Source organism: Panicum hallii, chromosome 3 (genome assembly GCF_002211085.1).
Source record: "Panicum hallii strain FIL2 chromosome 3, PHallii_v3.1, whole genome shotgun sequence".
Lineage (NCBI taxonomy): Eukaryota > Viridiplantae > Streptophyta > Magnoliopsida > Poales > Poaceae > Panicum > Panicum hallii.
Window position 1 is genome coordinate 53,419,394 of NC_038044.1, and position 24,107 is coordinate 53,443,500.

General features: G+C 42.8%; 2 protein-coding genes across 3 annotated transcripts; one reads left to right on the top strand and one right to left on the bottom strand.

The window, feature by feature from the left end:
* The first annotated feature begins 2,857 nt into the window (after window positions 1-2,857).
* Window positions 2,858-7,286, top strand: LOC112884066. 2 transcript variants are annotated; one of them, XM_025949381.1, is made up of 6 exons: window positions 2,858-3,330; window positions 3,433-3,483; window positions 6,003-6,136; window positions 6,770-6,870; window positions 6,953-7,003; window positions 7,099-7,286. In XM_025949381.1, the coding sequence occupies exons 1-6, from the start codon at window positions 2,944-2,946 to the stop codon at window positions 7,107-7,109; spliced, it is 735 nt and encodes a 244-aa protein (XP_025805166.1). In that variant the 5' UTR covers window positions 2,858-2,943; the 3' UTR covers window positions 7,110-7,286. The 2 variants fall into 2 exon arrangements, with proteins under 2 accessions (XP_025805166.1, XP_025805165.1); XM_025949380.1 differs by having other exon boundaries at window positions 6,953-7,286.
* A 1,306-nt stretch (window positions 7,287-8,592) lies between these two features.
* On the bottom strand, window positions 8,593-23,240 carry LOC112884872 (protein transport protein Sec24-like CEF). Its single transcript, XM_025950489.1, has 24 exons — window positions 22,182-23,240; window positions 20,739-20,978; window positions 20,540-20,614; window positions 20,358-20,456; window positions 17,777-17,888; window positions 17,372-17,499; window positions 17,061-17,180; window positions 15,663-15,743; window positions 14,514-14,591; window positions 14,274-14,366; window positions 13,955-14,009; window positions 13,597-13,673; window positions 13,383-13,454; window positions 13,202-13,285; window positions 11,885-12,004; window positions 11,732-11,800; window positions 11,021-11,098; window positions 10,628-10,766; window positions 10,299-10,463; window positions 10,061-10,206; window positions 9,797-9,976; window positions 9,374-9,462; window positions 9,261-9,292; window positions 8,593-9,182 (listed from the first exon to the last, which is right to left on the bottom strand). The coding sequence occupies exons 1-24, from the start codon at window positions 23,127-23,129 to the stop codon at window positions 9,076-9,078; spliced, it is 3,387 nt and encodes a 1,128-aa protein (XP_025806274.1). The 5' UTR covers window positions 23,130-23,240; the 3' UTR covers window positions 8,593-9,075.
* Window positions 23,241-24,107: the final 867 nt, after the last annotated feature.

Below are 24,107 nucleotides of genomic sequence, written 5' to 3' on the forward strand. Positions count from 1 at the left end.
ATATCATGCCATACTGGACAGACCGGCACTAGCCAAATTCATGGCAGTGCCGCATTATGTTTATTTACTTCTTAATATGCCAGGACAAAGTGGGGTACTCACTCTTCGAGGTGACTTGAAGAAGTTGTATGACTGCAACCAGGAGGCCATCCAATACGCTTCGACTACGCGTGTGCCAGATGCTTCAGGAGAAGTACTCGCGGTCGCGCAACAACTCTCACAAGCTGGGCTGGAAATCCCTACACGGAAGGCCAGTAAGTCGAGCATCCAGTCGACCGGTGACGTGGCCCTCAAGAGATCCAGCTCCAAGAGGTCGACTCATCTAAGGCCGCTGTCATTGGTGCAGGCTTAGATGAGAAATAGGAACTCGCGCTCGTCAGTTTCCTTCGAGCCAACCGAGACATATTCGCATGGAAACCAGCGGATATGCCAGGGGTGCTCAGGGAATTGATCAAGCATAGTCTAAATGTACACGCACAGGCTGTGCCCAAAAAGCAACGCCTTTGAAGGTTTGCTCAAGACAAATGTGAGGCAATCAAACGAAAAATAGCTAAACTCCTCGCGGCTGGCTTCATTAAAGAAGTAATCCATCAAGAGTGGAGCTAATCCCGTCCTTGTAAAGAAAAAGAACAATGAATGGAGAATGTGCGTTGACTACACCGATCTGAATAAGCATTGCCCAAAGGATCACTTCGGGTTACCGTGCATTGATCAAGTTGTCGACTCGACGGCAGGTTGTGTACTCCTCTGCTTCCTTGACTGCTATTCGGGGTACCACCAGATCGCGCTCAAGGAGGAAGATCAAATAAAAACCGCGTTTATCACCCCGTTCGGGACATATGCCTACAAAACTATGTCTTTCGGGTTGAAAAACGTAGGAGCAAACTATCAACGCGCCATTCAGATGTGCTTCGCTGATCAGTTGCATCGGAATGTTGAGGCCTACGTGGATGACGTGGTCATCAAGATCAGGAATCCTGACGACTTGATTGCAGACTTGGAAGAGACGTTCAGCAGCTTACGCAAGTTTTGGTGGAAGCTCAACCCAACAAAATGCGTTTTCGGAGTACCATCAGGGAAACTGCTCGGGTTCATCATCAGCAACTGGGGAATTGAAGCCAATCCTGTGAAGATCATGGCCATTACTGACATGGAGGCTCCGGCCGCAATTAAGGATGTCCAGAAGCTAACAGGATGTATGGTAGCCCTGAACAGGTTCATCTCCCGACTCGGGGAGAGAGGACTACCTTTCTTCAAACTCCTGAAATGCCAAGACAAGTTCCAGTGGACGGAGGAGGCCGAGCGGGCCCTGCGGGATCTGAAACAACACCTACAGTCACCTCCAGTCCTTACAGCACCACTGCCGGGAGAAGATCTACTACTCTATATTGCGGCGACAACTCATGTCGTCAGCAGCGCCATTGTAGTCGAGCGTAGTGAGGAGGGCCATGCATTTGGAGTGCAGAGGCCCGTGTACTTCGTCAGCGAGGTACTCTCCAAATCTAAGGTACGATACCCAGCAGTTCAGAAACTTTTATATGCAATATTGATCACATCAAGAAAGCTGCGCCATTACTTCGACGATTACAGGATCACTATGATTACGGATTTTCCATTGGCGGATATTCTAAACAATCAGAACGCCACGGGACATATATCAAAGTTGGCAGTGGAACTGGGGGCTCTGTCAATCTACTTCAAGCCACGCACTGCAATTAAGTCTCAAACTCTAGTCGATTTTATGGCCAAGTGGAGAGAGAACCAAATTACAACTCCAGTCGACAAGCCAGAGCACTGGACTATGTATTTCGATGGGTCTCTTAAGCTCGATGGCGGAGGTGCTGGAGTCCTATTTATCTCTCCAAGAGGCGAACAACTGAAATATGTCCTCCAGATCTTTTGGGAGGTATCCAATAATGAAGCCGAGTATGAAGCCTTACTTCACGGGCTACGTTTGGTGATATCACTAGGCATCAAGCGACTACTTGTATACGGCGATTCACTTCTGGTCGTTCAGCAAGTTAACAAAGAGTGGGACTGCAACAAGGAGACAATGGACGCCTATGTACAACAAGTGCGCAAGCTGGAAAATAAGTTTTCCGGCCTGGAGGTTCATCATGTGATACGGGAACACAATGTTGGCGCAGACATACTATCCAAGCTAGGATCCACCCGTGCACAAGTTCCAGTGGAAATTTTCATCTAGGAGCTGAAGCAGCCATCCATCAACTCTTCACCTCAGTTAACCACTGACTCTGGCCTTCAAAAGCCTGATCGGAAGGTTATGATGCTTAGAGAGGACTGGAGAGAAGTTTATATCGACTTCATCCAGGACCAAAAACTACCAGTGGGGATGGATGCAAGAAGCGCAGCGGCAGCTCATGTCATGCGCAGAAGCAAAGGTTTTGTCCTAGTCGACACTAAACTCTACCGGCGTGGCGCATGATCAGGCGTACTCATGAAATGCGTCACGGGCGAAGACGGCTACGACATACTACGGGAGATACATGAGGGTGTATACGGCAACCATGCAGCTTCAACAACCCTAGTTGGGAAAGCATATAGAGCTGGTTTCTGGTGGCCCACTGCAGTGTCAGATGCTGAGGATCTGGTGCGAAGATGCCAGAACTGCCAATTTTTTAGCAAACAATCTCATGTCCCAGCCCACAATCTTCTTCGACTGTTTCCTTGGTTAGCGTATGACACCACTGACCCAGCAAGGGTAGTCATTTTAGGTCAGGAATTGGTTAATATGTAATCGCTACTACTTTCTGGTGATCTCTATCGAGATAAGGTGTTGTAATATTACTGTTCCGTGTCTCTTGTAATGAAAAACTTGGTCAGGCACGGTCGCTGAGAAAGAGTGTACTGCAGTTCCAGACTTGAACAGTTTTCACTGGCTCGCAGGGGCTCGCGGCCGGCGCGCCGCCGTTCCCCTACCCCATGGAAGCCGCCAACCACTGTCTCCGCCCTCTGCAGTCTCCCACTCCTCCCCTTCCCGTCTCCCTCTCCCTCGTCGCGGCACCTGCTTCCCGCCACCTCCGTCGCGCGCGCGCTCCCTTTGCCTCATGGCGCCCGCCACCACTGCCGCCGCCATCTCCCCCTCCTCTCCCCAAGAAAGGCGTCTCCGGCACCAGCCACGAGGCCGCGGAGGAGGACGGACTGGTGGTGGATGAAGACGCCGAGGCGGAGGAGCAGCTGGAGTTCGGGGATGGGGAGTACGTATCGAGCGTGGGCACCAGCTTCAGCCTTCCAGCACGGCTCCGCGCGGCCCGCGCGGCGCCGGGCGGTGACCCGGTGTTCTTCCTCCTGGCCACTGCCGCCGTCACGGTGAGACGCCTCGCCGATCTCCCGAATAAAGTGGTGCTTCTCGGGGCTGGTTCTCGCCCAGCATTCTGGAGCTGATGGACTGCGTTGGTTTGTGTGGTGCAGACCTGCGTGGCGTTCACGGGGATGGTGGTCGTGGCGATTCCGACGATGCTGGTAAGTGCTGGAAGCGAGTGAAGTATAGCAGTGATTTTCCAATTAAAATAAGACTACATCAGGGGTCAGCATTGAGCCCGTGCATGCTCTTTGCTGATGATGTGGTGCTAGTTGACGAGAGTAGGGCAGGGGTTAATATGAAGTTAGAGCTAGGGAGACACACGTTAGAGTCGAGAGGGTTCAGACTGAGTAGGACCAAAACTGAGTATATGATGTGCGACTTTAGCCTAGGACGGGGACGTTAGCCTCGAAGGTCAAGTGGTGGCTAAGAAGGATATTTTCCGGTATCTAGGATCAATGCTTCAGAAAGATGGAGACATTGATGAAGATGTTAAACATAGAATTTCAGCTGGTTGGTTGAAGTGGCGGCAGGCTTCGGGCGTCCTCTGTGACAAGAAGGTGCCACAGAGGCTAAAAGGTAAGTTCTATAGGACGGCGATTCGCCCGGCGATGTTATACGGTGCTGAATGTTGGCCTACAAAAAGGCGACATGTCCAGCAACTGAGTGTAGCAGAGATGCGTATGCTGCGTTGGTTCTGCGGGCATACTAGAAGGGATAGAGTCCGGAACGAAGAGATTCGAGATAGGGTTGGGGTGGCACCTATCGAGGAGAAGTTGATTCAACATCGGTTGAGATGGTTTGGACATGTACAACGGAGGCCTCCCGAGGCGCCGGTGCGTAGTGGAGTTTTAAAGCGGGGCGATAATGTAAAGAGAGGTAGAGGTAGACCTAGACTAACTTGGGACGAGACGGTTAAGAGAGACCTTAAGGAGTGGAATATCGCTAAGGAATTAGCTATGGATAGGAGTACTTGGAGATTAGCAATTAACGTACCTGAACCGTGACCTTTGTTACTTTTTGTTTAACCCCTAACTCTTCCTTTGGTTTGTGCCATTTTTATGTTCCTTATTCTTGTTTTCTGTGGGTTTCATCTCTAGCCTACCCCAACTTGCTTGGGATAAAAGGCTAAGTTGTTGTTGTTGTTGTTGTACCGATGTTCATTGGGGGAATAGCTCTGCCACCATGGCCCCATCTTTCTTTATACCACTTTGGATTCATGGGAAATGGGTTCATGTGCATATGTTGGACATTTGTTATTTTTGTTAAGTCATTGGGTGCAATATTTGTTGAGATTGGTGTATCAATTTAGCATAGAGCCATATGTTTGAGAATAACAAAAATAAAATAGCTTAATATTTGAGCTAAACTTTTTGGGAACTGATCGCTCCAATTAAATCCTACAAATATTCCATGAGTAAATGAAGTACTCAGGAATTTAAGATCTTGTTAACCTTATCAGTTCAGTGAAATTATGATGAACTGTAATGGTAAAAATGTAGTAGTCCATTATGCTGAATTAACGTGTTACTATGATCCTCACTGTAGGTATTGGAGTGATTGATTTATTCACAATGCTTGTCAAATGGCCAATGCTACAATTGCATCTTTCATTGGAACTGTTAATAATGTGGCTTCTCTTTTGTTATGAAGATCAATGTTAATAGTTTGCATGCCTTCGATCACTTTTATTATAGACAAATGTCTACACATTGTGCCAACTGAGGGCTTATCCGTTGAGAAATAACTTCTCAGTGAAAAACTCATGCAGTCAGTCTTATAGGTGGACATGGATTCTCAAATTTATATGGGAGGTGGGGGGCAAGGATATCTTTTTAGATGATGAAATGAAACATCCATCCTCTGCTTTCAAGGAAACATATGACATATCAGCTCAGTATAACAATGTCTCAAACACTAGGCTGAATAACAAGCCAAATGCCCAAATATGAAAAACTCAACAAGCCCATAGTGTTAGAACTAAACATTGCACAGCTTGTCCCTAAATCTCATGGTTTGCGATCTCCATGATATCTGTCTCCCTTTTGTCACGCCACTACTCTTGACACTCCTCTGCATTTCTTTCCCTTGCAGCAAGGATCACAACCACAGCCAGTATATTACCCTGAAGATAACCCCTCATATAAGAGTTAGTCTTGTCAGATTTAATACCACTTGGGGGCTGGATATTACCTTTCATGATTAAGCATTCAAACTTGATTGAAATTTAAAGAAGGAAAAAGCAGAGATGGTAAAAGGAACAGTAAAAGTAGCAGTTACAATTCGTGACCTTTTTGTAGTCATTATTACGGTCATTTCTCATGATGCCTGTTGTTATTCAAAAGTTGTCTTTTATTTGATATCATGGCTAGCTGCCTATCCATACAGTAGTTAATATGACAAATAATGAGTAGATAAAAAAGAAAAGGAAAAATGTTGTGAAAGTTGAGGAGTTCATTTTTCTTTTTCTGAAATTCTGAAAGTTGAGGAGCTCATTGCTGGAGTTTGAAATAAGAGGTGGTGGTATGAAAGGTTGAGAAAAGGCGGGAAAGTGCAACAGTCATGCCATTGGTTTTGCCTGTAATATTAAATTGGTTGCTGTAAAGTTTCGAACTGATCCCCCACAGTCCCATAGTACAAATTCATCCGATGGAACTTTGAGCTTCAATTTATTCATCAGGCTATGAGGAGAGCTGCGAATTCATTTTCTATGCTGGCTGACGCAGCTCTAGAGCAGTTACCAAGTACCATGGCCGCTGTAAGGCTCTCTGGCATGGAAATCAGTGATCTCACCCTTGAACTTAGTGACTTGAGGTAAGAGCATAAAAGGGGATTAGTTATTGCATAAATTAGCTGAATATTTGGGTTCAGTTAGTATACCTTGTGAACATGGGAAAATTCTTTCATTTTATTTAGCAGTTCATCCATTTTTATTGTTGGAAATGGATTCTGTTAAAAGAGCTAACATACTCTTTTTTTTTTCCTCAAACGACCCAACATAATCTGCAACACAGTTATTCTAAATTGCTGCAGTTTTATATTTCAGACTTTGAAAAATGCAAAGGGACTTGAATTTCCGCTTCATATCTTTGAACAGCAGTCAGTGATGTCTGCATAGACTATTTATGACATTGATGTGCTTTTAGTCCATAGAATTATTCAGCACAAGTGTAACTACAGAAATGATTTTAGATGTCTTACAAGTGAAGTCACAAAATATGGCCAGATATGATAAATAAGGCAACCATGAACGTTTGCTGATCAGCATGGAGAAACAGGGCAATAACCTGATAGTGAGATGTTGTTTAATTTCCTCATCCGCGCAGTTGTAGTCCTAGGATGAGTTGGGCACTGATGTTCTTATTTGGTGAATGACAATGCTGCTAGCCATTTTCGTTTAAAGGCATATACCATCCTGTAACTAGTTCATGGAACATCCATTTGCAGTCATGAGATAGCAGATGGTGTCCACAAGTCTGCCAAGGTTGCTCAAGCAGTGGAGGCTGGCATTGGACAGATGCAGAACATAGCTCGACAGCAGGCAAAATGTATTTTTTTTCCCGTGAACACACCATATACATATCTTACCTCATCTGTTCCATTTATTGATATAATCACGCGTATGCACAGCAATGGTAGAAGAGCGAGCAAACTTGCGGACTATCCCCACCGTTGGGCAAGGTAAGGAGTCCCATAAATCATCTAGCCGGCATCGCCAATGACATAACGGCCCAGATTTCTGATTGTAGCAGATGTATGGTTTTTTCTCTCTGTAGCCTTCCGTTAAAGTATTTACCTGAAGTGAGGGAATGGATTTGGATTGCCCAATGTCCAGTTGTACTTTTTTCCTCCTTGGACTCCTTGGACTCTTAAGTCCAAAGTAAATCTGGATTTCAGTTCGCAGGTAGGCCAAACTTTGGACGAATACATGATGCAGTCCAAAATAATTCTTTGTTAGCTTTAAGTATTCTCTCATCCAAATCTGAAAACATTGAAAAAAGCAAGGGGTGATCTTGCTTGTATTTTTTATGCTCCCTTCTCCATGCAGAGTTATTCCATTGTATTATTTCATTTGAATGGTAGAAGGGGGTAATGACACCATTATCTATTTCTTTCTCACCTTGTTCATTAAGCTTGGGTCCTTCCTGTTCTTCAGTGCCTCAAACCTTTTTCTGACCCTGCATCCAGGAAGTTAAATGAGATGACAAATAACAGATCGGGTGGGGTATGAAAAAGCTAACTATTCAAGCATTTCCTCACTAGCCTTATGTGACCCGATAAATACAATGCCATGACGTGATAGCCTCTATGGCGTACTCCCTCCGTCCCAAATTATTACTCAGTTTTGGTATTTCTAGATTCGTAGATTTTACTATGCATCTAGAAGGGCTTTTGCTGGCTTTGGAATGCAGTTGTAAGGGGTATTATGTGTGTTGAACATTTCATTCATTCAAAAAGAGAGGATAAGAAAAGAGGCCACAGTGTTGAACATGTTCACGCACCCTCATGGAGTCATGGGTTTACAGAAGCACCAGGTCCACATCCTGTGGAGACAAACACCTGGTGAGCAAAATCAAAACAGTTTTTCCAAACAACCAACACAAACAAGCTTTCGAAAAGTAGAAGCTTAAACCAAAGGGCCCTTGGTGTCAATCCATCATGGGTCGATAACCCATCGGGTTATAAAATGAATTTTTTGGCGCAATTGCAGTAATTAGTAATATGGGTTACGTTCCATGCTAAATTTCTTCTTTTAGGTTCAACTTTGCTAATGGCGTGCCATGCCTAATGAGCCATCTCAATGTATGTGTCCTAAATTTTAAATTTTAAATTCTATGGAAACAATTGGTTCGTGTTTTTTCTTCTTTGTTTCAAGAAATGAACCAATAGGGTGGACTGATGAAGTTCAATTTTACTGAGAATGAGGCACCGATCCCAACGAGCTGTCGTGCTATCCATTTGCGTTCTGTTCGTCTTACAACAATTTTTACAGCACAATGAACTTTGACACGTTATATAAAGAATGTGATATAAGCAAAATATGCCAAATTATAAATTACATATTTGTAACTTGTACCGACAATTCTTCAGACACATATGTCAGTTGCAAAGTCCGGAGTACTTTGTCCAGTATCTTCCGTAAACCAGATAGTGTAGTACTTGGTTGCAAGTGCTTCATAACAAAACTGAAATCGTGAATAAGCAACCAGAGTCTCCTTGCACAACTTATTCATTTGCTAATTTTAAACACCTCAAAAGAATGCTAACACTCGTAGAATCTCAAGAGTTGGGAGCATGTTTATAAATATGACGTGAGCCGATGTTTTTGAACTGACGTGCACCGATGTGGCCAAAAAGAATGTTAACCATGATATTCACATGTCACTTGCGAATCATTACTTCTGTTCATTTACATATGACTCCCACGGCTAAACATACAACATTATTGCCCAACCACTATAAGCTTCCTCTCGACAAAATACAGCCGCTGTTCACAAGAATAAATACTTTCAAAATTGAAGGCACGAAAGTCCACTCATCTCTGTACAGAAACATATATCGCCTACACAAAAACCGATGTTGTAAGTGGTTGCAGAATGATGTCGATTCTACGACAACTCTCCAGGTGAGATCTAGGTTGCACTGATTGGAGAGTCCCTGGTTCATTCATTTCTGTTTTATCCTGATGCAAAATCAATTTTGTTCTGGATTCCTACTGACCAAAATGTTACAACAATGAGGTGGGGGTCATCTCACGTCATCTTGCTTTGGATTTGCCTGTGCACATGTACAAGAAACTCAACATAGGAAAGACTGCCTGGTGCCTTGTCCTCAACTAATAGTGATCGGAAGAAATCTCCTGCAGTGCAACGGTGTAGTGTTAGTATAATGGAATCATAGAAAAGGTAACCAAGGATAAGAAAATCATGAGACTAACCAGATGGGTCACCCTTTTTACATAGTCTCAATCTGCAAAAACATTTTTGGAATGTCAAGTGTTGGAATCAAGTGATTTGTATTGTCAACATAGTTGAGAGTCAGGTGCAATACCTCAAGTAAGAGCATCTCTGACGCCTTATTTCATTCACCACTTCATTTACTTTCCTGGAGAGTTCATTATCAAATGGCTCCAGTACCAACTGAAACAAGCAAGTCATTGATCAACTTTACAGCACTTGAGAAATTTGTCTGAGGTGTACAGCATTTCCATGATTTTGTCAGTAGGACACTAAAACAATGGTCCGTAGGGCACTCTTTGTACAGACAAGAATAATTTTTTTCAGTGTCCTAAAGAAAGGTTTTCCTAAAGTGCTGTACATAAAATTGCTCAGTTTTTTGAGGAAATTGGTCTGCAAGGGGACGCGACATTTTAGGCTCGAAACGAGTGTAATGAATAATTCTAGCTGTGATCCACAACTGGAGTAAATTTAAAATCCATGACGTAAATGGAGAAAGATGAGGTGAAAGACTGACCTGATTTGGTACTCCAGCCAAAGACGAGACACCGAATATTTGCTCTAGGGTCACAGGGTTGACCGAATTTCCGATATAAATAAAACCATCCTCACCATTTTCTAATAAATAAACTCCATCATCATGTATATTCTCGCTATTGAGTGTAAGGGAACTCGGTATAAGGGAATCATCATCTTCCTACACACAAGTTGCAGCTAAAAATTAATTAATAGTTCATCAGTTTGATGTAAAATGTAGAAAAAAAAGTCTTGACTCTGGTACCCTTGATGTAAGATCATGGAGGGCAATCATTCTAGGAAACACCAACGGAATAGCTAGTAACACAGAAATTGAAGATACAATAGAGGCCCAATAGGACCGATCATCCAATCTCCCATCATTGCGCAATCCCACACTCTTAGTTAAAGCTGAGAATTCAAGAATAGTTAGTGAAGTTGCATAATCATAAGTGCATCAAAGAATTTAAGAATTGATAGAATTAGATAGCAAATAATCGTACCTAGAGTATACAACGGTAGAAGTTTCAGAGCCTCCGGAAGAATCAATTGCCCAGAAGAACTTACAGATGCACAATACTTTCGGTATGACTGGAGGATATTGATACATGTACTTGTTACTTGGTCCCTAACTTGAGAAAGAGGTAATGATGGAATGCCTTTTGCAGCTGTTATGCAAAATAAGTCAATCTACCATGGTATTCTTGTATGATGCATGGGAATACGTATAAACTGCTTCACTTAAATAGATCACATATGCAAAATTGTGATGATTACTGCAGAAGTAACAAAAGTATATATACTAATGAACTTGAATTAACAGTAAATTCACCTTGCTTTACAACATATGTGAATTGTGTTTCCAGATCAGCATATCGGAAAAGGTTACTGAGCATATTTGTGCATGAAAGGGAAAGGTTTATGACCCGTATCCTTCTTTGCCCAAAAACTGTCGTGTAAAGAAGTGCGCACTGAAAATGCAGCACAAATCACATGTCAGGTTTGCTTGCCCCACTGTACTACTGCTATTGAACTGTATAAAATAAGTCGACATCTCATAGCAAATGGTTAATTCAAAACACATTTACACCAGTCGTAAGCTGTACTGAGCAAAGATAAGATTGAAAAATATCTCTTCCACGTATCCGGGGGGGAAAAAAGAAATCCAGAAAGCACATTCTGTTAAGAAAATTCTGTACTGAGCAAATTTAACAGAACTTATTACCTGGAAAGCACATTCTGAATTTTCCTGCAATTTGTCATCGTGCTTAAATGTAACCATTATAGCTTTGTCTGAGTCAACCTGCACCAAAGCCCAAAGGAGTGTCTTAAGATACTGACAAATAGACAGTAGCCAAAGAATGCACAGCAAAAATATATACATATATATGAAACATTAGATCATTTCTGTTTGTAAGGACCATGGCATGCCCACCAGTGTTATATTTACAAATTTTCTTGTTAAAACTTAAGGCATTGCATTAACCAGTTCGACCAATGTCCTGGTGGACCCTACAATTTGCATGCTCAGCTTATCATGTTTTCTTTTCTGAGTCTTGGTTTCTCCTCAACCTTCAAAATGATCTGTTACCAAATTGACAACAATTATAGCAAAATACAACATAATTGTGGCTCCAGAATTTCAAGTCAAAAAATTTTCGTTTGAAAACAAAGCAGCCCGGATATTTTGGATGTGCCAACCTTTGACAAGCTTGTGTTCAAACATTACCCTAAAACATCACCAGACAACTGCCTCAGAGACCAGAGAGCATTCCCTACGATACTACAACAAAGACAGATGAACGCTGAACGCAACATAACAAAGTTCTATTATTCATGTCCCCATGCATCACAATTCGTACCGACAAGTTGATTATGCAAGCAATGAATGATGCCTGTAACTGCATTAGATTACACATCAATCCTAATTACTCACCGCAGGAAGATCGATATCAGTAGGAACACGCTTGCAGAAATTGCCAAAGTAATCTTGAACTTGAAGCCCCTAATGACACATTGAAAAGAGAGAAATGAAGTTACTATCACAACATGGTACAAAAGGGTAAGAAAAGGTTTAACATATACTCACCTGACTACACCTGACGCGAATGACAGCCTCAAAACCTTGTGGTCTACTAATATTCCATCTAAGATCATTATACAGTTTGGCTGGATCAGAAAGAGCAGAAAATGGGTAATAGTAATAAACCTGCAAAATAAAGAATAGATATTAGGATCAAACAACACATAAACAGGTAGATAGATTGTATTCAAGAATATGCCATATAGATGAGCAGCTATGATATGAAAAAATCAGTGTAAGTAGGAGTTCTATACTTCTAATGTTGAACCGGGATTCACGATTATACACAAAATATCCTTTTTTGGCTCTCCCTTTAGCCCCTATGTCTCCTATCCCTAGAAGGCCTTCCTCCACTAGCAGGTTTCTTCAGAAAACTCTTATCTATTCTGGTGTGGACGGCAAGCAGGTCTATATTCCTTGGTTTCAATATGACTCTTCATGAGCATTTCCACTATCTACTATTATCTAAAGATAATCAAGTTACTAATTACTGGACGAAACCAAGAAATAATCCCTTATGTGCGAAATTATAGAAGATCCCCTTTAAGATCAAACAATTCCATCGAATTGAGTATGACTAAAATTACAAACCTGCATATCAATGTGTAATAAGATACAAAAAAACGTCCTTAGGACATGTTAAGTGTCGAACGGTAGCTGAGACTGTCAAAATCCAATTATATGTGTTCCCATTCTATCACGACATACATATGGCATTCTGAAAGAGAACAAATATCGATATGCATGTATGGTGCTGATTGCAACATGTAGTGTTGACAAATCTTTTCCACCATGGTTACATGCACATATGCATGGCACAAAGGCACGCAGTATATGCAGATCATTCTTGATCAACTCCTTCAATGTAAGCATAGTCAAAACGGATCAGATACTTTATTTACTCTTTTTATGCCCAGTAGGTACTGCTCACTTGAGCTAAATCGCGGTGACTGCAGAAATTGGCAAACCTAGGGACAGACAGCTATGATTTATAAGCCATATGCTATTGTAAGGATGTGGTATTAATGTATTGTATATTAGGATTTTTATTCTCACTAAAGTTGATAACAGTAGAAGCTGGTATTGGAATTAAGCAAGAAAAATAAAGGTCATGCTCATGTACAGACTCCACTAGTCCCAACCCCTGAAAGGTCGACAATGCTTTGCCTTCTTCCTGGCGGTGTCTACCTCAAGTGATAAAAGCATCATAATATCTAACCTGAACTATATTTAGCTCTAGCATGTTGCAGATTTGCAGAGTAACAAGATCGACCAAATAAACATGTTCAAGCAAACTCAGGCAATTGTAGAATAGAGGCATACCCGGCCACCAGTAGTGTTGGGAACAACTGATATTGAAGCAATATCTACATATGATTGCGTGCTAAGGAACACATCGACACAAACCTGATAAATGAGAAAAACAAGTAAATGTTATTCTATTATTTATATGTTATAAAGACATCAAAACTCTCAAACAACATAGAAACTATAGTTTTCTCACTTGGTACTCAGCAAATTCTAGTGCCATTGTCCTCAGAGTCTTATCAACAGGCTGAAGAAGCTTATGCGCCTCCTGGAGAGCACACAAAATATTGCGAAGGATCAATAAAATAAAATAAGGTGCAATATTAACGAAGAAAAAATGGAAGGGACGTGGCAAATATGATTATGTGTTACATGTACATATGCATAATACCCCTAAAAATGAATCATACCTTGTCTCCAGTTGAAATATTTGATCTAGCTTCAGCTTCCCTAGCAGACAACGAACCTATTCCTAAGGATGGTAGCACTGCGAAGCACCAATAATACAGGATTAACAGTTTCCATCTTTAATACCAATTAGAAATAATATATATCTGTGGCACCTGACAGCTTTACTATTTTATTTTGCCACTCAAAGTCAGTTTCATGCCTACGATCAGCTATCAGGTAGTTTTTGGTCAAGGAAAGCCATGACCAGCAGCTAAGCAATAGAGAATGACAATTAATCTGGCAACACTTGTAAAGAAAGCTGGAATAAAATTGGTTCCTTTCCATCCACCAAACAGACAAGTTCTTTTATCAAAATACCTGACTGAAATACAAGCAACTTTCCACCAGTGGACTTCATAGCTAGAAAACTTGCCTGCACACAACATGATCAGAATAAACTGGTCCAATGAAACAGACAAAGGTAACAGAATAATGATGACGATAAAATTTTGCAAGCAGGTTACACCTTAATCACAATCAAACAGCTTATTTTGTAAGTAAATGTGTACTAAACTGGTGAAGTCGATGAAATGCTAGTGCAGCTGTTAGCAAGTAAATCAAACATTGTATGGTCTTAAAACAAATAGTGGTACAAAAAGGAGAAACACAAAAGGTCACATTGTAACGATGACAGTACCTTCATAGCAGCACCAAATGCCGAATCAGCAACCCTGTTGTTCTCAAACATGATTGGGATGCTCTCCAGAAGTTGCTCCAAATTCTCACGGCACTAAAAGCTCAAAAAATAAGGTATTCAGAGCTTTGTCAAGAATGGAGAGATTTCTTACTTCTACTGAAGCTTCTAACAGATATTTGAAGGTCTGGTAAACTAACAACAAGAATCAATTCGCCATTCATGTAAAATGTGAGTACAAACCTCCGAGATTGGGAGAATGAGGTCCGTTTGAAGCGGAGTGTACACATCTTGGACATCAGGAACAATAAGCATCAAAGGCTGCAAAGTACAAAAAGCAAATGTGCAGTTTGAACGTTTGAGATCCATAAAACAGCAAGCAGCCAGAAATAGTTACAGTTTAGAAGCTTCTTTGAAAAGAAAAGCAGGAACCAAAAAGCGAGATCAGTGCTTGCAACTAATAGAACAAGACAGCTAAAAATTTCATAGAATATTTGTTTGTTTCAAGAAACATTATATGCTTTTGTAATGGAATCTGCCAAATATAGGCAGAAAATTTGAAAACAAGGTTATGGTATCAAGTATTACTTTCAGATCTAGTTCACAAATAAACATAACATTGTAGTTCACATTCTTCTTTTTAGAAAAAATATCAACACCAAGAACACTCAACAAATACAGAAGACAGCCAATGCAGTACTTGACCTATCTAAAAACTGTTTAGTATCAAAAAGGTTCATGGTTTGTCAAAGATCTCTTTTTGGTACCAATGTTTGGCTTCCACCTACATTTGGAAACTACTGGTCTTAACTTAGATTATACAGAGAGGTAGGATAAATTGGAAAATTTCAGATGCTTTGACACCCAAAACAATGTGGTTTGCAGGATTGAGCCTAGACTGTGTCACCAAATGTCTAAATGCTGTGGACAAGTTCTTTGGTAAGAAGTTTCAGCACAAGAAGAAAGATCAAGCAGGCACTAGTGGCTGAGGTGATAGCTTTATATTTAAAGTATTCAGTAGTTTGTTGAGTAGATTTGGTTGTTAGGGCCGGACTCTATATATGGAAGCCGGCAGATTGTTTTGGGGACCAAGCTTGAAGTAATTGGACTTTCTCAGACCCTCCTGCGTGAGGGCGAGATCCTTATATCAAGCTGCCATTGTCCATTATAGCCATACCACTATACGTATCTCCTTTAATAACCAACTTGGTGAACATTTAATGCCCAAAAGATCAGAAAAGAATAAGCAAAAAAAATTGTAGCAGCACTTTCACGAGTCTCTGATAAGAAATTCAGCAGGTAAGAGAATCCAACAGTATTTTGACTTGCACAAAATAACTCTTTGTGATGCATAGAGTGCTTGCAATACCAACAAACTAGATCATAAAATACCTGTTGTTGAGCACGTTTCAGGCTGTAGAAGTGAATAGCAGAATCGAATGTAGCAATTCCAACCATAGTTCGAGGGCCTTCCTACAAAAGATACAAAAGTAATGTCAGTGACTCCACAGTGATATATTATGTTTCAACTTGTGTGAATAGTTAAAGAAATAAAGAAAAATAAAGTAACATGGAAAAGAAAATATGTAAACATAACTATATCAAATCAATAATCATGTCTACTTGTTCCAACCAACAAATATGGTGGAATATGGTCATCAGGTCATCTATGATACTAAAAGCCAACTATGCACACCAAATAGTTCAAACCCATCTTTCAAAATAATGATAACAAAAAAAATAAAACAATTTGTCAAGAAATTAGATGTTGCTCATTTACTCATATATGCACTATTGCATATCTGAGTTTCATCATTGATTACAATCTACCATAGCTACCAGAATCACGCAGGGAGGCTGTGAACCGCAATTCGTTGCATGCAATGGAAACTGAATTGCCCCAAAACAGCAGGCGGTACACAAGGCCTAGGCAAATCCACAGAGACGAAAAGTGAGGAGCTGAGGATATCAAGGATCAAGGCTTTAACTGATGGCAGCAGCATCAGGCCACAACACGAGAGTGGCTATCGGAGGCACCGCCATGGACACAAGATAAGGATGGAAAGATGGAGACGGGAAGGGGATGCAACCAGCATCAGAGAGGGGCACGCCGTGGCAGCGCAGTCAGCTGTCCAAGCAAAACTATGGGTATCAGATACACAAGGATGACACAAGCTATCCATTTTGATAGTCATTGGTGAGAAAATGATGGCCGGCCAAGAGGAATTCATGGCATCGGCTGAGCGACATTGTGGAACTGAACTGGAGGGCACTAGGGCAACGTAAGGAGAATGGCAGCTTGGGGTGGGAGGTTGTGATGCTAAGGCTGGATGATTACTGATCAGGCTGGGTCTAGTGTGGTCTACTTTTCTTTGCATGTCCCTTCTTTTTCTCTGGGTAGTACTATGAACGAACCCAATTCCCAATTCACCAACCAGAGAGATATGCTCCTAACGAACATTACATTAAAAAAATGGTGAACCGTGAATCATGAACTTATATCACAAATCCAACAAACCATGATTCTGGTAACCAGGATCTATCATAATCATGAATAGGTGAGTGATTCAAAAGGTAAGCCACCAAACCTGCTTCACCGGGAAGAAAGTTCGTGAAGGGTGACAATTACAAGAAAGAGAAATTTCAAGGCAAAGATAAGACAAACAAGCAATACATTTGCAGTTAATCATAAAAATCAACTGCATATTATGTATATAAGTAGAATTCAGCTAACAGCTGATAGCATGTTTTGTAGCAGTCAATGCATACAAAAGAACCATCTAAACTTACAGGAAGGTCTGAAAGAGCCTGGGAAATTGCACTGCAGGCTGCAGCTGTTGCACCAGTATGCACAGCATTCATGGAGACATCAATAAGAAAGAAATATACAGCAGGCATTGGGTCACGGACCTGAAATCGATAATGATAACATGATTATTATTACATCATTAATGTGACAACTCACTTAATGAGGTGAACATGGCAATCAAAAGGGAACCTATAAGATGATTGTTTATAAAAACATTTAAGTTTTACGCATTGTACTCAATGAACTTGCTCAGAAAAATTTTAGGGGTACTCAAGAGCAGGTGAAATCACACCAGAAACTCCTTGGTAGCAACAAATTCAACTGATCCTCTACACAACTCAGGCCTTTCATCAGCATCACGTCGCCTACCATCAGGGCCCAAGTTGCAGAAGTACTCCCTTGGAGTATCATTGCTAAATCCTGTATAGCCAGTGTATTTTGTTAAATGGGAAGTAACATTACCTGAATAGAATATGCTAAACAAGTGGCATATATAGTATGACATCAAGAATCAAAATAGATATATTTTTAAAAAAAATAAGGGGAAGAACTAAGCATTTCAAAGATGCCTGACTACAGATGATACCATCTTTCCATGGAAAGGGAAATATGCATCAGGCTTTAAAAGGTCATAGATTTAATATAAACTGTGTATCAAAGGAAATCAGAAAAGTCGAATTAAAACTACATCCCTTACCACATAAGTTACATATAAAGTGTTTCCCTTGGTCACTGAATCTCATAAATGGATTTATGTACGCTTTGCAGCGCGAACACCTGATGGGGCCCATCTCTCCAAAATCCACAAGCTGTAATAAGAAAGAAGTGTCAATACCAAAGAAATAAAGATTGTTGTAGTGAGAACTTTAAGAGCATCTGCAAATAATGAAGTATATATCATAATCTGGACATTACTCAAATCAGTGGATGAAACAGCTCTAAGAACACACTTTTTTTCAACATATGAACAAATTCATTGTTAGTTTTGCCAATCCATTGTATCAAATCCAAACACAAACGTCCTGAAAGTCAGTACTAACTTCAGCACAGATGGCACCCATGGATATTAACAATTTGTATCTATACGTAATTGCAGATTTGTATATATTTTCCAATTAGTATGTCAACAGAACTGTCAGTGTACTAAGTGATAGGTTTTAAGATTGTAACTGCAATAGCAGAATCATATATTGAACCCTAGCATGGTTCCTAAGGCGTCGCCTAGGCAACGACTAGGCGTCTAGGCTTGCTCAGGGTGGTAGGCGTCCCCCTCGCCTTGCAAAGATTCCTATGGCATCCGCCTTAGGTGCAAAGCGTCCGCCTGGGCATCCAAAGGCGTCGTCTGGGTGTCCTGAAGGATGAGGCGGGCGCCATACATGGGTTGCACGCAGGAAATCGAGCAGGGCAGCAGGAAATAGAGGGATGGGCGGGAATCGGGTGGCAAAGCGAGGGACGGGAGGGAATTGGGCGGAAATTGAGTGGCAAAAAGAGAAGAGGGAAACAGAGAAGAGAGAGGGAAGGAGGAGGAAGGCGGGAGAACTCACGGCGGCAGGTCGGATCCCCGGCGAGGCGGCGACGGCGACCCCCGCAGCCTTGTGCATCTTCGCCTGTCCTGTGCGAGGCCACGGCCCTGTGCGGCTCCGCCTCATCTACACCTCTGTGCGGCCCCGCCTCCTTTGCTCCGTGTGGCCCCGCCTCTGCTGGTCCACGGCCCCGTGCGCATCCTCTGCTTGTTCTCGGCCCCGTGGAGCCCTCTGCAATACTGCAACGGCCACGTAATTCATCTTCAATCTCCAGTATTCCCTTCCCTCTGCTGCTCGTGCTTCCCTTCCCTAGTTCCCTCTACTTTGTTGCTTGTGCTTGCCCAGCTCTATGCCTCTACTGCTTGCTTGAGTAGTTGTGTGTCTTGAAAGGGGATAATGTATGGTACAACAGCTCAATAAAGGTATGTGTATGCTACTAAATATTGTTGTCATGGTATGTTTAGGGTATGTCTATGGCGTCGCCTCGCCGCGCGCCTTGTACGCCTAGGCGTTGTGAGGGGGGTAGGTCGCCACGAGTCGCCTTAGCGCCTTAAGAACCATGAACCCAGATAATTAGGTCGGGCCGGACCCGTGGTTCGATCAAAAAACCGGAAACTGGAGAAAAATCCTGTATAAACCGGACGAACCACCCAGTTTTCAAGGAAACCAATAGAAACCAGGCTACAAAACTGGATCAGGCCGACGGGGCAGCATTGCATGAGTTGTGCGTGAGAATGAGGCAATATGGTTTGAAAAACAATAAAATCTTGCATTTCGTAGGATTTGAGCACAGGTCCGGAAGCTTGAGAACTAGCTCGTGCACCATTGGGCTACGGAGTTGCTTAAGGGAGTAAACATTTATCCCATTTAACCCCTTTGAGCAGGCGGTTTAACCGTTCAAACCAATCAAACCGTGAATCAAGAGCCTGGCCGGTTCAATGTTCGGTCTGGTCCTAAATCCTAATAACTATGTACTGAACTACATAGGGAAATCACACAAGGAAAGAAAATCGAATCCACTACTCAATGTACAGCACCGATCACATTTCAGCACTGATGAACTGAATGATCTTTTTCCAGACTAAACATTTGCAATGCAAATAAATAACTGCTTCAAAATATAAGGCGTGGTTTGACTCGGGTCCCATTTGTTTCAGCTTCTGGCCAATTTTAAAGGCTCAATTTTGGAAAATCCAAAAGTCAAATGACTCTCAGAAATGAGAATCGAGGATCCAGAATCCCTTTTGGATTTCTCAAAATCAAGCCTTCAAAATCGGCCAGAAGCTGAAATGAACAGGGCCTCAATGTGGTCTCCAAAACCAAAATATCACCATTTAGTATTCTCCAACAGTATATTGTTTGTAACACCAAAATTATGGTCACTGAAATGTACTTTAAAATACAAATCCAACATTACCATTTTGTGCCACAAAACTTACATATAGTTCAAGTGACCATTGCTATAAAAATCACAAAAGTAAATATGTGTGTGCTCCTTATAAGAAGAGACTGAGGGACTACTACGCCAACCAAATTTAGAAGTAGATAACAATGGCCACATACGATGAAACAATCGATGGTTTTATACAAACAAACAAATTCTCCTTGGAAGAATCCTTAATGTTGTACAATGGCATAGATCAATATACAGAAATCATGTGCAGAAGGTTTTCTTGTTCCTTCATATGGTGTAGTCATGTCATATGGTTGATGCAACAGGTATTTTCTTTATGTGCAACCAGTGAGATTAAGTACCTGGATAGGTTCCTCAGATGGATGAGGAAGAGCAAAAGGCTGTACCAACAAGGCCAATGGCATTCCTGATGTTGTCAAGAGATCGCCTGTACATGGTATCTGATAAAATATGTAACATATACAGTTAAAAAAGAAAAAGAAAACATGCTATTGAAAGGAGAAAAATAAATTTCAAAACCAACCTGATTCATTGTGCATCTCATCAAACGGGGGTTGCAATTGCCAGTGTCCTTCACAATGAATTCACTGGAGGCAGCCTACAATGAAAAATACTGCTCTTAGAGGAATAGAACAAGTAACTTAGTTCCACTTAGAACCACATGGAACAAGCATTTAGAAATAGAGATATAATCATAAATTAGTACAGATCTGATGATATACCGGTGGGATAGCAGCCTGTCCACCTTGCCGGGTCTCAAAGATGATGACCGATGTCTCCGGAATTGGCCGTGGAATTTGATGAGGATCAATTTTGGATGGGGTTGAGACCTGGGCGTGGGGGGAGTATGGCATGGTGGGTGTTGATGCAGGTGACATCCCTTGGCCAAGTGCACTGGGTGGCATGGCACCAGGCATGCCAGGCATTCTCATAGATGGTTGCATACCACCAGAAACAGCTCCCTACAAATAAGTTGAATATCATCATAAGAGCATTAACCACAATGTTCTAAGGAAATTTTCAAGTGTCGCATCCACCAAAAAGATCCACAAAAGATCTTTTCATCAGACTAGTAATGATCAGTCTGGACAAAACACTCCTCAACAGCATAAATAAACCTGAAGCACCATAGAATTGAGTGTGTCATGTTCTACAAGGTGGACAAAAATTTTTGGTATCTCATCCACCAAATAGATCCACAGAAAATCTTTTCATAGAACTAGTAATGATTAGCCTGGATAAAAGTCACCTACTGAGTGAAGCCTGATACATCATAAAGAATTGAGCTATGTCATGTTCTGTAAGGTGGCATTTTGACGAAATCATTTCTTATGGGTTTCATTTCATTAGAGTGGCTGATTTTTTACGCTGGTCCGCCAGACCTAACACAACCCTCCACATTTTCTCATCGCGGGCTTGGGACTATTGAAAGCAATTTGCAGGATGAGTCGAGTAACAACAATCTTATGTTGTCAACTATGTAATGCATTATACACCGATGGTCAAAGCCAAAAAGATAACCAACGAGAATCCTAAAATGACTCACATTTTAGATCGGAGGAGGTATTTCTTCTCATGAGAGTGATAATGATTAACTTTCTAGATGAATAAATTATTAGGCATCTAGCAAAGTATCAAAAAGCCACAATGCTTCCTTTTCTTAAATCAAACATTTTTTTTAATCCTTCACTAGGGAATAATCTCGAACGGCAATAAAAATTTTCAAACAGAGTTGAAATACTAGTTGCTACGAGACAATTTTGATAGAACTACCTAATTATTTCCATGAAAGTCAAAGGTGCCACCTTGACTGAACGATAATGGCAGTTTAGGTATGGCACTCTTCCTAAGCCTAGAGGAACCCACAGTTATTCAATATTCAGTTAAGCGTGCCAAATTACACATGCCACAACAACAGTAAGCTTCTACACCAGCCTCAAGAACTCAAAATGTGCACTAAATTGATCTTAGAGAAAATGAAGGATCTTTGTCATTGAATGTAGGCCCTATTCCTAATTTTCTCATTAATTCCTTTAGCACGCGTGGAATGAAACTAAGAATTGTGGTGCTACATTTGCCCCTAGCCTAGCTATATTAGTTTGTTCACTAAAACCTCTTCACTTCATGAACAAGTTGGGAAACTTAATATGAAGAAAAACACTCACTGGTCGTGCCTGGCCCTGCCAGGCCGGAGGCGCAAAGGTTGGTGCATTACCCCCTGTAGGACCCATGAATGGTGGTGCCTGTGACGCAGCAAATGGTGGAGGCTGCGAACCTGGCCGAACTGCACTTGGTCTGCCAAACGGCGGCGCCACACCAAACTGGACCTGCTGCGAAGGCGCTGGTGGCCCTCCAAAGGGCGGTCTCAGCCCACCAGTGGGTGCTGTCTGAGGCACTGACCCCGGCGGCGCAGCGGTAAATGAGCCCCCGCCGATTGGAGGGGGTTGAGCTGACACTGCCGCAGGAGGGCCGCCGAACGGGGAACGCTGTGGCACCGCTGCAGGCTGCGGCGGCTGAGACGCCACCCCTGGTGGCCCACTGAACGGAGCAGGCCGAGATGCCGCAGCGGCCGGCGGCCCGGCAAACGGCGGAGGCTGCTGCGACACTCCAGAGGGCGGCCCACCGAACTGCGGAGGCTGCTGCGATACTCCCGGGGGTGGCCCACCGAACGGCGGAGGCTGCTGCGATACTCCCGGGGACGGCCCACCGAGGGGCGCCCGCTGCACCTGCGGCGGCGGGCCGGACGGCGGTCCACCGAACGCCGGCCGCTGCGGCTGCGAAGCCAGAGCGGGTGGCGGGCCGCCGAAGGGAGGCGGGGACTGCTGCTGCTGCAACGGCGCGCCAGGCCGGGCGAACGGCGGAGGCGGCTGCGAGGGGGGCGGCGGGCTGCCGGGGAACGGCCGGGCGCCGGTCGGCGTGGGGCCCTGGGGCGCGCGGATCGCCGAGGGCGGCGCGGGTCCGCTCCCGGGAGGGCCGCCGGCGATGGGCGGGGGCGCCGCGCCCGAGCGGGAGATCTGCATGTTGGAGAATGGCCCCGCGAGCGGCCCGGGCTCCGGGGTAGGGTTTTGCGGCGCGAATGGCGGCGGCGGCCTCGACGGCGACGAGGACGCCATGGATCGGGGGCCGGCGTGAGCGGGGCGGAGATCGGGATCTGAGGGAGGGAAGGGGGGAGGGAGGAGAGGAGAGAGAAAAGGAGGCCCGGGCTTTTATGTCGAGGCGGACGAGGGAGCGTTTCGGACACCCGGCCGGGACCGTCGGATGCGACGGTGGTGCATGCTGCTCGGCTCGACCGGGGACTCGCGCTGTCGCTCGACTCTGTTTGGGCTTGTGCTAGAATTTGAACAAAATTCAACTGTATTTGATGCTAAGTTTTTCTTTTCAAAAAAAAATCTGATGCTAAGTTTTTAAGCGCACACTTGTCTCGTAAAAATTTGGTCCGAATTTTTGTTTTCCCCTGATTTTAGCGTACCTCATGTAGGATTAAACTAGGTTCCAAGAAGTTAGTGCCGCAGTAAACGTGTTAGGCTAGTACGCTGATGCCTTGTAAACGTCCTAGGGCTGAAGTGTCGCAGTGAGATGGCTGTCACCGCCGGTCCAATAGGCCTGTTTGGCACAGCTGAAATTTATTCTGAAGCTAGCTGTTCTGAATCCAGCTGGTAGCTAGCTGGCCAGAGAAGCAGCGTGATAAAGAAACAGTTGGTTACAGAAGTTAAATGTTTGGCAGACTGCTTATTGAATGGGCTGAAATCCTGTCTGAAGTGAGAAATGACTGAAATACCCTTACTGTTTACTGAATACATGTATTTCTTATGTACAGATATATATATTTATTTATTTTTATAACAGAATAACAATAGAATTATTAACAACACAAATATATCAAACAATTAATCATAAATTACTATTAAATAAGATAATGATAACTTAATTATAAATTAGATAACATAATTATAAATTAGATAATAGAGTGTCATTACATCATTTTTTGCGCAAATTCCATTATCAATATCCTCCAGCAAATGCTTGCGCAATAGCATCTCGTACATCATCCATATCTTGCTCATTACCAACATAACTAGTAGTAGTTCCCG